Genomic DNA, 15,320 nt, shown 5'->3' on the forward strand with positions numbered 1-15,320 from the left:
AAGACCACAGGCATTCATCATGTTCCTCCAATACCTCCTCTCCTCAGGAATTTTCCTAGGCTTCACAAAAGAGTTCTGAACACATCATTTAGAAAAATTTAGGAGAAACATATTTTGTCCCACTGCTTCACTTCTATCTGGAATTTTACTTGCATACAAGAAAAAGACCAACAGTAGTTTTAAGTCACCTTTTTTTGTTACAGTAACACATATCCAGACTTGCTTAATACCAGTTTATTCCTCCTTCTCTAGCAGTTGAGACTAGCCACACCAGGGGCAATCTGGCTGAGTTTTCAAAAACTAGAGGTCAGAATGAAAACAAGCAGCAGTCAGCCATCCTGCCTCTGTCATAGACTGATTACCAGGTGGCCTGCTATATGAGCCTTCTGCATCAAAAGGTAGTGTAAGAGAAGTATAATAAATATTTTTAGGCCCTGAATTATTGTCTCAAAAGCTACCAAATAGGATATACATTTCCACAGACTCACCATATAAGTAACCATGTAAAACAAATACTTGTCTAAATTACACAGTTTATTATTATTATTATTATTATAGTTGATCGACTGTCTTAGGATGCACTAAAATTTGCCTTTAGGTATCCCCTATACAATAACAAACATTTAGGAGGAGCGTGGATTATGCATTCATTTCATAATAGTTGAGGGATTCATTCCTGACTGTCTTGCTGGGTGTCAAGTATTCTCAACTTGCTTTCAGGAAGATGAGCACAATCAAAGCAGTTGGTAAGTGCACACCCTGCAACATTTTATGTACTTTATTTTATTAATGAGTAAGGCACATTATTTGTAACGTGGATATTTCCATACGCTTGCTCATTGTATCTTAAGGTTTACAAAGCATGAATCATAAAAAACCATCTTTGGGTTTTTTTCCTTGCTTCATAGTAAGCTTATCCCTCCCTCGAACAACCAAAACACAAGAACTTTGGCAATGCTTCAGAGCCCAAAGCTAGTTTAAATCCCAGTTGATGACCACCAACATGATATGAATTTTCAAATGCAATCTGAAAAAAACATTATATTTAGAATTTTTGCACTTTCCCCCTCACACAATGGTGCTCTACTTTGCAAGATGCACAAATACAGTTTTGAGAAGAAAAAAATACACATTTGCTAACAATAGCAAATCCAAATCTCTCTAAAAGAACATAACACAAACTAAATACTTGTAAGAGGAAAATTAAAATTCTAGCATCTAAGCAGGTTACCCAAGAGAAACCACAAGAACATGAGAAAACAAATTACTTCGTAAACACTGATCAGACATGAATACATGTAAAACAACGTTACTTTTCCGGAGGTGAGTAAGCAGCACTGCTGAAAATCTTCTACAGGTAATAGAAGAGTTTCGGGGAGGCTCCCAACTTTATGCAGTAGTCAAAAACATTTTTAAATTTCATAATTAATTATACTTAGACTTCTTCCAGTGTGAGCAAAATGGAAACCCAACACACTTAAAATCACTACAGGAATCTTTTTAGTCATCCTTAACATTACATACCCTGGTGTCAGAGATCCCTCCACCACTTTTTTTTTTTCTGCAAAATGTATCTGCTTACAGCTGGACACGCAGATTTTCACAGATACAAATGGTTAGAGTACAGACAAGGAGAAATAGCTGTTGCAGGATCAACTTGCACCACATACAACCAAGCGAACAACCAGCCCTTTTTCATGCTCTGTAAGTCAGTCTCTTAAATTATGTTACCAACCATATAATAGTCTACGAGCGTTTCTTACTGTCTCAGCAGTTTATGCTGAAATTTTCCCAAAAATTCACATCTCAGAACTGTACAGTTCCATTATTTTAATTGATTACATATAGATTAGCAGTGTTAGTGTAAGAAAAAAGATTTAATGGCATCAAAATAATTCAAATTAAATCAAGTAAGAAAATGTTGCAATGCACTTCAGCCAAACCGACACAAATGATATGTTATATAAATACAGATACGAGGTAGCTGGCAGCCACAAATCCACCAATTCTGGAAGTGCCCAATTTGTCTAAAAAGCATAAAGTGACAAATACTAATTAAACCTTTCCATTAAAAAAAAGAACACCTAGTTTATTGCTTTTAAAGGTTCATTCTTTACATCAGAAATAGGCAAAGGCATATCAAAGAACACTACCTGGCTGTTGATGGCTTTTGATTATATTCACTTTTTCAAAAGAACCACTAAATAAAATTTTGAATGCAAATAGCTGACTCGCTCCCAATGTTACATGTTCTCACCAAAACGAACAAAGGCTTGCATTTTCCAAGGCGGGGGGTGGGGGGGGGGCAGGGAAAGAAGGTATAATTTCCAAAAGAATAGCATTAACTACTTATGAGAAATCAGTAACAGAACTAAAACCAGTGCTCCCACCAGACAGAATACATTGAAAAAACAGACCGACAATTGCAGGAGAGGCAGAAAGCACTCTAGCTACAAAGACAGTGGTGTCATGGCATATGATACACGAAATGCAGATGGAAATATGATCATCTGTATCACAGGTGTCATTTTCATTAAAGCTTCCTGAAGATTCTTTTTTGTGTGTTTCAGAAAAGGCAAAAGTGGAACAGACAAGAAAGAAGAGGCAAGAAACATAAAAGAGGAAAAGATGCAAGAAAGCAAGAATCAAGGCAGCAACTGCAAAAGCAAGAGAAAGGACTGAGAAGTAGGACAGACTTCAGCAATGTGGTCTGAAAACTGCTCCGAGGTCAAGTAAGCAAAGTGAAAGTTATGCTCATTTCTCAAAAGAATCTGGAGGGGAGGTGAAGGCAATTTTTTGTTTGTTTTTATTTTGGAGTTGGTTTGGGGGATTGTTTGTGGGGTTTTTAAAAATATATATATACACATACACACACACACACAGTGCAAGCTTATCTAAAGAAGTGGTACTACAGATGACAGAACTTACTCCTCTGCAAAAAACGGAATACCTTGACCTCTCAAGTAAACTAAGCATACAAAAGTGTAAGAATAAAAGGTGCACGTAAAACCAGCAGCAATATTATGTTTGGCTTTCCACTACTTCTGCAAGTTACTGTACATATATTACATCACTATTATAGAAATGGCACAGCCTCAGACACTTTCCACATTTTATTTACATTTTAAGACTAACTTTAATCTCAATCACATATCCATACATTTCCTTTGTTTCACTAAAACTTAAATGCATGGTTTATTAGAACAAAGACTGTAAACAAATATTTGCCATGTCCGATACATGTAACACACAGGAGCTGCTTAACAGAAATTAATCCCCCCATTTTATAAATACAGGTATCAAAACAATCCTGAACATACTTTGTGACACTACTAGTAGTCGGCACCCACACCCTTGCAAAATTAAACAAGATGAGCAACGGTATTCACTGTACCTGCTACTTTAAAACAAATTTAACTGCAGCTCTTTTACTAAGCAAGATGGATAAAGCATGCCATTTATATTTTGCCTTCTCAAGAGATTATTTTCAGAAACATATATTATTCCACAGCAATCTGACACTTTCTGTCATGCTTTCATCTTGTAAAACCTGAATTCCAATTTTAGGCTATTTCAGGCTTATACTTAAATGACAGTGCCTCGATAAGAGAAAAAAAATAATTGTGCTGCCTTTTTCTCCCATAGTGCCTGAAAACATATTGGGCATACATATAATATATATATTCTTACAATGTCCAGGTCATGTATACCAGCTGAAATTCTTTTAATGTGTGGGTGTTTGCATTGTGAGATTTAATCAAGACATTAACATGAGTAGAAGGTTGTTGTTTTAAGACAGAAGTTTGAGAATCAGCTAAAATTAATTGTTGTAAGTTTGTCCCTCTGGAGGTTGTGGAAGCTTCATATTTTCTTTGGACATCATTAGACGTCTTAGCTCTTGAAGTACAACTTTAATGCTATAAGAATTTTGCCATTTTGCTAACACTGGTATGCTCCGTGCATCCACCTGGAAAAAGAAGAGGGAGTTATAAGTCACGATGAAATATAAAATCTCTACGTAACTACTATTGACCTAATTGTTCTAAGAAAGAGTCTAAGCATTCCCTGACACTTTCTTTGTGGCATAAAGTCCCTGTGTTCACAAAATATTTTAAGGAAAACAATCACATACTTACACACAGAAACAGATTCTGCCATAAAATCCATGCAGGTGACCCTTCCATCTGTGCTGATACTAATATTAGTGAGAAGGAAAGGGGTGGGGAAGGGGGGAGGAGATCAGCAAACCGTTCACTGCAAAACTGAAGCCACATCTTCTAAAAGTTATTAATTTGTTTCAAATTACCTCCCAAAAAGAAAAAAGTAACCTCCTTCGTTATGCCAATATATACACTTGTGAGTTTCCTCAGTTCTTTAAAAGAACCTGCCACACAAGAGTCCGTAGAATACCTTTCTAAAGGAAAATTTCACTTGTTTTTCCCTTGCTACAAGTATCGTTAGTGATTTATTTCACACCGATACTACATGATGCTTCTGATACATCAAGAGTCACTACATATACTAAGAAATGGCTTGAAATATCGAAATAACTGATTCATAATGTCTGGACATTTCTTAGTTCTTTGCATCCTTCTTACAGTAAGTCATCTTATGGAGCTGTGAAGATTACTGTACATCACTTACCAATTTGAATATGAACTGAAAGGAAAGGACATGGGACTTCTCCTATGCGTTTATAAAACCTGTGGGACAATTTACACAATTATATTATAACAAGGAGGTTTCCATAGGAAAGTCAGCAATTGAAAGTCAGCTTGGGAATTGTTTTGGCAGCAGGTAAGTCCTGGCCACCCAGCCCCTGTAAGGAGGAATTTAAGAAGACAGAGGGACCTACAGCTGTGCAACTGCAAAGCAGGCCCACGGGCAGGAATAGGGCTATTGCACACTACTGAATTCCATTGGTGGAGTAGCACAGGCAGCCCACATGGCTACAAGTGCTGGAAACCACTGCTTTATGATTTAGACAGCATAAAACATCAAGAAGTTTCTTATCCCGTCTTAATTAGGGCAAACTGAAAGAAAAAACAACACTGGAATCAGAAATAAGAAGGTTAACACAGACGTTTTATTTCTAGATTGTTCGAAGTGAGGCTGTCTATTTTCAGACCACCAGATGAGACTAAACCTTTTTGTAAGAGGAAATAGAGCCCAAGGTTTAACAACATCCTGGCTTGGGCAGCAGTACTAACCCAAGAAACTTCTGCTCCCTCTCACTAGGCACTTGTTCCTTTAACAGTGCTACTGCCTATCAGCTCAGGTGAAGCATGAAATGTATGTGGAGCTACTTTCTGACCTGAACTGGTAGAACCCACCCAGTTTAAAAAAACACCTTGGAAAGAAGTGCCTAAGCAGGATCCTTCATTCAATTCACAGCTCAGCACTATAAGCATTTCTCTTCACACAAATAACATTCTGCTTAGAGTCGGGAACCCCTTAAAGTCAGTAGAGCTGCCAAAGACAGCATACCATCAAACCATAGTATAGAAGGCAGTCAGATTACTTAATAATTATTGCAAACATGAATAAATTAGGAAGAAAAAGAGCATCAAAAGGAAAGCTCCATTATGCAGCAAGATCATGCCTGTTTAAAACACGCATGAATGGATGAGCTAATACAGAAAGGTTTTGAAAGTAACACTGGTCAGGCCATCACTGTAATTCCTGGACTACTACTACTACTTTTTTAAAGGGGTATTTGGTTTAATATGGTAGATAAAAGAGGCAGTATCAGAGCAGAATAATCTTTGCAACTAGAAAACAGGTTCTCTTTTCTTAAAAAGCAGACTATTAGATAAAACCACCAGTGAGTAAAAGGGAAATTCTGATAAGAGATCACCTGTGTTATCAAGTAGCAGCTTAAGTAAGGCATCATTTAGCCTGAATCTTTGTTCTGAGGTACCAAGCTCTTACAGATCTCTTCCTCTCCAATCTTTCTAGGTAAGATTAAAGGACACTCCAGAGTTTCTATCCAAAGAGCTGGACCCAGCAAACTAGGAACAATATGAATTCATTTCAAAAGTTAGAATAGTAAATATCACACTACTCAAAACTGTTCTCTATATAGAAAATGCCATGAGAAATGCATGAGACCACCATTCTTCCTCATGCAGTCCTACAGAAAGAAGAAAAACTTCATGGTGGTTAACTATCATGGTAACAGAAGAAACAAGGGCTCAGATTTTATGTTCACTTAGCATATAGCTGCAGATGTTTAAGAGCTTATTTCCCCCCCTCTCACGCACAGACACACTTACTAACATTTGTTAATACTTCTCTGCGGCTAACCTGACATCCTCTTCAACTTAGCAAAATGGAACAAAATGTGAGTACTCCCTGAATGCTTTGGTGTAAGTCCTTTGGCAGACCAGTAGTTTAAAAAATTTCCATGTTAATCTGAATCACAATACTTTCTACTAAAGTAGCTGAGGAGAAATCACATTACATGTTACTGACCTGACCAAAAAAAAAAAAAAAAAAAAAAAATTCAATAATCCCCGAGAAAAATAGCGGGGAAAGAAGCCACAGTACACAACTATCAAGGACCAGGTAATGGTTGCAACAGAAGATTCCTAACGAGGAAAGACGTGCACTTGGGGGTGGAAGCCCATGTGATAATAAACTGTTTTAGAAGACCACAGGTAAACCAACAAGGATAAGAAGAAAAAGGTAGGTTTAGATTTCGGTAGGTTTGAGAAAGAAAACTAATATCATTATCTGTTCAGATAAAGACTGGGTTAGCAAAAAATGGCTGGAAAGGCAGTTGCTCTGGGACTCCCCAAATGAACGTCTTTGGCCTGGCAATTCTGCTTTCCTACCGTTTTCCTTTTCCTCGCTTCTCCTCAACTGTGCCTTTGCAGGCTTTCTCAAGTCTGGAGATCTGCCTCAATTACAGCACATAGCAGTCAGTCACTAGTGCTGTTCAAATAATACAATTCCACATACGCTGGCTGTACTGGAATATGAGACCTGATCACTTAGAAGTAAGCTCCTCCAGCTTTTCTTTCTTGGCTGGGAATTTGTAGCAACAAACTCACAGACTGTAAACTCTGCTTTAACAACGTTATGAATGTTTTCTGAGTAAAGACTGCTAAACACGACATTTTTGTTGCTGTTTCTCTCAAGTCTCTTTTCTGCAAGTCACCAACTTTTTTCATGACATCTTGCAGCAGTAAAGATTTTGGCTTAGGGTCTGTTTTCTGTGTTGCAGAATTTATTTCCAAGTTAGTGCACAATAAATTCACTTTATGAAGAACAATTATAAGATATTTGGAAGAATGACACAAACGATGTTCAAATCACAAACGCATTAGGCAATATTCAAATACACATCCTGGGACACAGAGGGAGAAATTTCAAGGTCACGTAAAAACTAATAAAGCTGAAAACAGCAACCTGAAGACTATTTTATTCTGGGGGTACACCACTGTAAATCTTTAAATAATAGCAGGAGAAGCAATATGTATAATGCATAATTTTTTTCTAAACAATTGAAATTAAAATAAATGATTTTATACAACGTTGCAAAGTATTCACTGTTTATAATGTTCCCAATATCTTAACTTTAAGAAGTAGCAAACTGCTTAGTCTACAATAAACATACTCAAAGCAGTAAGTGGACAAGAGTTTACAGATTTATAGCTGCCAGAGTCCCAAGTGAGTTTAAAAGAAACAAATATTTCCAGCTGTAAATGGTACTTAAATGAACAGAAGTGATTGCAAATCCTGTAAGATAGACTGCTGAAGAGCACCCTCACAGATGCAAAAATCAGACATCCTCAAAAGACCATGGGAAAGTAAATAGCACGTCAGAGTGCAACCTGTGTTTTATCAATACAGGATACACAAGTCTCCAAGAGAAAAGACCCCACAGCACTAAGAATGATAATTTAAAAACAATTTTACAACAGTGATGCCATTAGCACAAAAGGGCATTTTGTCCAACCCCACATAAGTACTTGGACTAGCTTTTCTGAACTTAGTACCCTAATTCTGTATACAAACGCAGTAGCTCCATAGGCAAATTGAAAAGCAGAAAACCACAAAAACTAACTTGCAGATAAGAAAAGGAAGGCAATTTAACAGGGTGACTCAGAGCACTTAAGTTTAGTCTTTTGAGATAAAATACTCCTGAAGTAGCCCTCTCCTTTCCTGCACTAAATTTATCAAACAGCGATCTCTGGGATCCCTGAAGATACACTGCTGCTGGAAAAGTTACTTACAAGCAAAACTCCTCTCTGAATAATCAAACAAAAAGTCAATAAACTTGTAACTGTCAGTATGGTTAAATTATTACACACGTGCACTTTTCATGCAAAGCATAAAGGGAGTTGTAAGTCAAGAATGTTGAGAACCACTGCCAACAAGGCAGTCTGAGACTAGCTTCCTTAGACCACCATTAACTCTAGCACATATCCATCTCCCCCCTCCACCACTCACACTCCAACTCAACAGAAATTATCACCCTCTAAACTCATACTGGGGGCTCTACTTTTCCTCAGGTGTTAACTGGCACATACCTCCTGTAAAGTGTTCCTTAACAATGTTACAAATGTTTTGAGTAGTATGATAATACTGATACAACACACAATTTCAGTTGCTATTTATCTCAGGTCTCTTTTCTGCAAGTCACCAACTTTTTCAACTTTAAGCAATGTGATCAAAAGCTGGCCACATGTCAAAAAACAGGGTGCAGAAGCATGGCTAGTAGCCTGAAGATGAAACCCTGTCATTCATTGAGAGAATGCAGAAAACCGCTTACGCTCTATTATGTGAAAGACGATCAGAAAGTGAGACAGCAGCTTGGATGAAACACAAAGGAACTAAAATAGGAGGCAGCAACATGAACTGTTCCAGGGATGCTGAACGTGCCTCCAGTTTATTCTGACACATTTGGCACAACTCTAGTGAGCACAATGGCAACATAAGCTAAAACGCAAGATACCAGGACAATGGGTACATTAAAAATTACATAATAAATGAGTTTTAAATTCATTAGTTATGAAAACTATTAGTTTTTCATTAAAAATACTATCTAGTCCTATTGAAATCCACTAAAAAAAAAAGTTATGTGTTTGCACAGCAAATCCTTCATAAGATGTACTAGTTTACAGAACTGTTGGGGAAAAACTGAATTAAGGTTTTGTATATATCAAATTTTCCTGTAGCGACAACTGGATTTTAACAGTGCTTTTAAAACCACCAGGCAGATTTCCTGTCACAGTATTCACCCCATTCCTCAGCAAGCTGAGGGAGCGTAGACTTCTCCAAACAAAAGCTCAAGCCGACTGACTCGGTAAACACGAGCCTTCAGGCTCTACAGGTCTGAGATTCTGCTTCCGGAAACCAACACCTATACTCTCAGGCATGCACAGATGAAGCAATGAGGGCATACGTCTTTACTGATTCAGAATAATACACATTACTAGGGAGAGGTATGAAAATAATATTATAAACATACCAAAAGCTGTGCTGCATTCCATATTGACAGCTTCTGCTAGTCACAACCTCTTAATAAACACATACACTTAGGCCACAAGCTACCGTTGTGATGAAGGGCAACAGCTGGTTTGTAGATAGCAATTTTAATAAGATCTTCAAGTAGAGCAAAGTTGTTGGCTATGCAAGACGTAGTTTCAAATTAATTTCAGATTATTTCTGAAGTGTTAGTGCACTGGCTTTGGATGACCAAACAGTACACTATCCTACCACCTGCAACAGCTCAAACAAACCCCTAAGAAACTCTCCCTCCTCTACAGTCATTGAGATACTTAAGCTTCACATTTCAGTACTGTTAATTACACAAATGCAAGTCCACCTCCCTTATAAATTTTGGAAATTATTTAAAATCCAGAGATGCTCTCTGACTCACTTCTAAGTATAACCTTAACCCAATTACTTTGCATTCACTAGCGACAAAGGTACACACAGACAAGTATGATATATTATTGTATTTCCTAAAAATGCAAGACAGCTCACATCTCTTTTCACTGAGCAATGGGTTACCTCAGAGTTATTCACAGGACTAAAGTACCTAGTGAATTATGGAGTAACAATCTTGCTTGAGCTGCTGCCATTGCTCATGTACGTGAACTGATCTTTAAAATGAAAGTGATTACCATCTATATCAAAAGATCTTAACAAACACTGAAGCTCAGAATCACCTTGAATAAACCCATTATAAAGAAAATAAGAGTTTAAATACATCGGTTCATTATAGGTGAGTCACTACATCCAGAGTGAGACTCACCAAGAATAACCTCCATTTTTAATTAATGGAAACATCAGATAAAGTTTGTAGTACTCCTGTTACAATATGAATCTAATCCCCTTTTATAAGATTATTACAAGGGAAATACCTACACACGGCTTAAACTTATTTTTTTTCTGTTCAAAACTAAAATCTTCAGCTTCATTTAAACAAAACAACTGTTTCAATACTATAAAGAATTCTCATCTCATTGATAAGCCACTAAGAATCACTAACATATTGGAAATACCTAAAGATTTGAAGTAGTAGGCAATCAAAATGTAATGGAACCGGAATTGGCTTCAACATGCAACAATCCAACACCACACACCGTCTCTCGTGCCCTGAAGGACTGTTATGACAGATGGAGCCCAGAGTCATGGACTAAATAAACTCAACGGACATTTTAGAGGGATGGCCCATAAACAAAGGGAATGATATCTCTGTGTATATATCAAAAGACAGGAAAAGTGGTGGTGATTAATAGGAATGTATTGGAAAGTGTGAGACCTGAGCATGATGTAGATGGTATAGAATAAGGGGTGGATACTGTCCTGGTTTGGGCTGGGATAGAGTTAATTTTCTTCCTAGTAGCTGGTATAGTGCTGTGTTTTGGATTTAGGATGAGAATAATGTTGATAACACACTGACATTTTAGTTGTTGCTAAGTAGTGTTTATGCTAGTCAAGGACTTTTCAGCTTCTCATGCCCTGCCACCTAGAAGCTGGGAGGGGACACAGCCAGGACAGCTCACCCAAACTAGCCAAAGGGATATTCCATACCATATGACGTCATGCTCAGTACAAACACTGGGGGAGTTGGCTGGAGGGCAGCGACCACTGCTTGGGGACTGGATGGGCATTGGTCGGCGGGTGGTGAGCAATTGCATTGTGCATCACTTGTTTTGTATACTCTTATCATTATTATTATTTTCCCTTACTTTTCTGGCCTACTAAACTGTCTTTATCTCAACCCATGAATTTTACTTTTTTTTTCTGGATTCTCTCCCCCATCCCACTGCAGGGGGGAGAGTGAGCGAATGGCTATGTGGTGTTTAGCTGCCTGCTGGGTTAAACCACAACACACAGAAATAATTTATAGTACAGATTGATCTTACCATTTCAACTTACCATTCCATTGGAATTATTTATTCCATTCATATTAATTTTAGTTACAAATCTAACTGTAGGAGGTGCTTCTGGATATTTAGGTCCACACTCTACTTTCAGACTGTATATTCTGTTTTCATAGTTTGTCTAGAAAGCAAAAAGACAGACTAATGCATCTTACCGAAAGCTGAATATTAATTAAAAAAAAACAAAGCAAAGGCAAGAGGAATAAAGATGAAGAGATATGAAATCATTATAAATCTGTTAATATTATGTACCAGTTGATGGTCTTGGATTACTGATTGATATTCCGCTGTTTTGGTTATATTGATTACTTGATGAATATGTATAAATTACACTACTTATTGACTGTACCATACAACAGTTTTAACAGAATACAGTTCTTTTTTTAATTCTCTTTAATTTACTCTTATCCCTCCTACCCACCTGCATTCCCAAAACAACTTTGGCACAGTAGGGTGCTGAGAGAAAAATCTATAATCTTTTACCGCCTTCCCTTGTAAAAAAAAAATCTAACACTGCAAAAAAATTGGAAATGGAGAAAGACAAAGATGCCAATAACCCAACAGTTAAGACACAACCAAGAACAAGATGAAAACAGTATTTGCAAAAAACATATTCTAGAAGTAATTAACACTCCAGAAGATATCTAAAACTTCCATAGCTGCGGATTGCTTGGTTTACTAGAGGATTTATAAACTTTGGACAGTAAAGTGACAGCTAGTTTGCAGCAGACATCACTCCAAAGTGACCATGGAACAGATCATTCTAAGTGGAAATGTATTTTGAGAAAGTCCAATTAGAAATGAATACGGTTCTATCTTTTTTTTAACCTTGTCAAGTAGGCCATGCATAATAAAAAATGTCAGTGGCTCTGCTGGTCGCTGATGTACATGCCTCTGTTCTCCAAAAGAAAAATAAACCCAGTTTCTACACCTGTCTTTCCATTGGCACAACAGATACAGCTAACATGAACTCAAAGCAGTTACATGCCTCTGAACTTCCCAGAAGTACCATCTTTAAGCTGTTCTGCATCAGCCAGCTGTCACTCTCTCCAGGTAGAAGTATCAACCATGCAGTCAAGTTATCAAATGACAGTCCACTCTGTGGTCAATTAAAAGGCAGAGTGGAAATCGGACTACTGAAGGACCCTGACTGTTTCCTATAATTTCAAAAAGCCACAGAGATTGAGCAGCAAGTGTGTCAGAAAGAAACAAGGCGAAGCAGGACATCCTTTGTTAAAAAAACGGTTTTCTATTATTCTTTCCCATTAAAAGCTAAAGGCCCAATAAAAGTAATCTTGTCCTGCTACAGGTAACATAGCTGCTACCACAGGAAGAAAACACAGTAAGAAAAATTCTCATTATTCAGATAAAACAATTTACTTCCCCAGAGAGGGATGCTGTCAGTTATAGTGGAAACAGGCCAAAATGTGTATACACGGCTCACAACTCTGAAAAATCCTAACAGCACTCATTCTCATTCCCTTATTCCTATCCAGGCAGCTTCTCAATTTTGCTCAGTTTTTCAAGTCACTGTTTTACTGCAAGCCAAGCATCCCTGGCTAGCTCCCCCAACAGCCTAAAAAAAACCCCATTTTTTCAGGGTCAGAAAAATGTTTCCTTTAATCCAAAACAAATCTTCCCCTCCCCCTCCATACTGGCTCACCCTTCAAATGAAGCAAGAAAAAAAATTGATAAGCAATTTTTGCACAGCTCTAGAGAAGCCACATATGTGAAGAAATTCATGATGTGGACTGTATTGGCAACTTTCTCTGTGTTCTGCCTAACTGCACATTGTCTACCTAACTCAACCAATTCCAAAAACACTCATCATCTACAAACTCTAAAACTGGATATGCAATTCTTCTCATCAAAGTACCACCACTGGCTTGGGAGCTGGTGGCTTTCACTTTCTACAGTCACCATGTACTGCAAGTCATTCTGTCAGCAAGACTGCATGTCCCTGTAATGGCCTAAAATATTACTTGCATGCACTCTTTCATAAAGAAAATAAAGTAACAGCAATATAAATTGACCAGAATTAAAAGTGCATCCGAGGCTGTTTTTTTTTATTTTTCAAAACATATGGGCTCCTACATAATAATCACTCCCTTCAAAGATGTCTTAGGATTCTACCTCAGGTTGAACCAGAAACCAGTCACAGGCTGTTTGGAGAGTCAGGGAGTCGCTACTTTACTTAGCTCCAATTTGCAAGTTCTTTTCAAAACCCGTAAGATTACAAACTTTCTTCAAAATGTATTCAAACACTGTGATTCCACAGAAGCTTGTATCCAAAGCATACCATCACGACGCTTATATTTTAAATTGGTTCTCTCTCAAATGCATCCAAATCTTAGGAGCTCAGCACAATTATGCAGATGTTCAAAACAGTCTCCTGCAAGTTACAACTAACTCTGACTTCCAAAAGGAGCTTGAATTACACTGAATCTAACTGTTACTCTGGAACACATTATCTTCGCTGAGGCCAATTTCTGATCTCAGTTCTTGTCTTGGATAGTTCTTTCAATAAGCTCTCCAGCACTGAAGGACACACAAGATAGTAACCTCATGTTAGCAGTGAAAGACACATGCTAACTTGGAGCTACTTGAAGTATACTCATTTAAAGTTCTCATTTACACAATGATCTCTTGTATCATATTGTAACTCATGAGAAAGCGTGCACAAAAGTTACACATCAAGCAAAGATGTGTCCACTCGTATCTGATGAGGCTGATACTCAGACACTAGAGATGATTACTTCTTTTGCAGGTTTTATCAGCCTAGATGACATTCTACAGAACTTAAAAGGTCAGAAGGATTTGAACTTTCTGTATGTATTTTATCTTTCTTGAGGTAATTAAAAACTGCTTTGTCTTTAGGCATGATTCAACTGAATTGCATAAACTGCTATACTGAAAGACTGATAAAAGCTGTGAAAGTTGAAAATACATTCTCAGTTTGCTACAGAATTGAAATTACTAGGCACATATGATAAACTGTGGAAAGACAGTTACCCTGTTTACTGTACTATCACTGTACACTTATGCGCAGTAATGATGGAAATACAAACTGAGTATATTCCTAACTCAGTAATAAGGCTCAAATCACAACTGGCTTACACAGACAGCTGCAGAAACATGTACTAGGGGAGGCTAGACTGAAAACACTTACTAACATGCCAGGAAGCGATGAATTCAACATGAATATACAGTGTTTCTACAACTTCATACGTTCAATTTTAACTAATTCCTTTACACCGTAGCAAAGTAATCTTTTTTTTTGCATTTTGTATTACCTACAACCTAAGAAAAACGTTTTAATTCATCACACTTACCCTCGGTGGCCCAATAATCATTCCTGTCCATCTGGTGAGTGTCATATCTTCATCATCTTCAAGGCCCCAGCTTACTGTACCATCACCGACTCCTTTCTGCCCTTCTTCAAGTTCTTCCAACAAGCGAAAATTACGAGGTACTTTAACTAGAGAAAAGGGAAGAATGTTAATTAATACTGCTCACATTAAGGAAAAGGTAAACAATTTCATTGCTTTTATATGTTATGCACTAGCAACTGCTGAATATACTTTCAAAGATAAAAAATATTTCCTGCATGAATTTATTTAGCACTCAAATTGTTTTGAAGCAACTAACCACTTCACTGGAAGCTAGTTACTACCAAGTGATAGCAATACAAACTATAAAAGAGAAAATAAGAGAACTCTCTTTAGTTTGAGATGGCTTAATTCAGGTTCTCCTTCCCAACCACAGTACTGTTTAGAGCCAGTACATTTCAAAATCAATTCACTGTCTGTCAAGTTCTACTCAACTAGAATCCACACAAAATTGATATGGCAAATTTCCTCCAAAAATAATTAAAGAATGTAACTTTTAACACAAATTATCTTAATAAATGTAAACTGT

General features: G+C 37.3%; 1 protein-coding gene across 1 annotated transcript; it reads right to left on the minus strand.

The window, feature by feature from the left end:
• Window positions 1-3,098: 3,098 nt before the first annotated feature.
• Window positions 3,099-14,910, minus strand: UBE2V2 (ubiquitin-conjugating enzyme E2 variant 2; the record flags this gene model as incomplete). The annotated part of the gene is made up of 3 exons (XM_009576575.1): window positions 3,099-3,967; window positions 11,398-11,523; window positions 14,735-14,910. Coding segments are annotated over 3 exons (449 nt in total), but the record flags the coding sequence as incomplete, so codon positions are not given.
• Window positions 14,911-15,320: the final 410 nt, after the last annotated feature.

This window comes from Fulmarus glacialis, unplaced genomic scaffold (genome assembly GCF_000690835.1).
Source record: "Fulmarus glacialis isolate BGI_N327 unplaced genomic scaffold, ASM69083v1 scaffold9904, whole genome shotgun sequence".
Classification (NCBI taxonomy): domain Eukaryota; kingdom Metazoa; phylum Chordata; class Aves; order Procellariiformes; family Procellariidae; genus Fulmarus; species Fulmarus glacialis.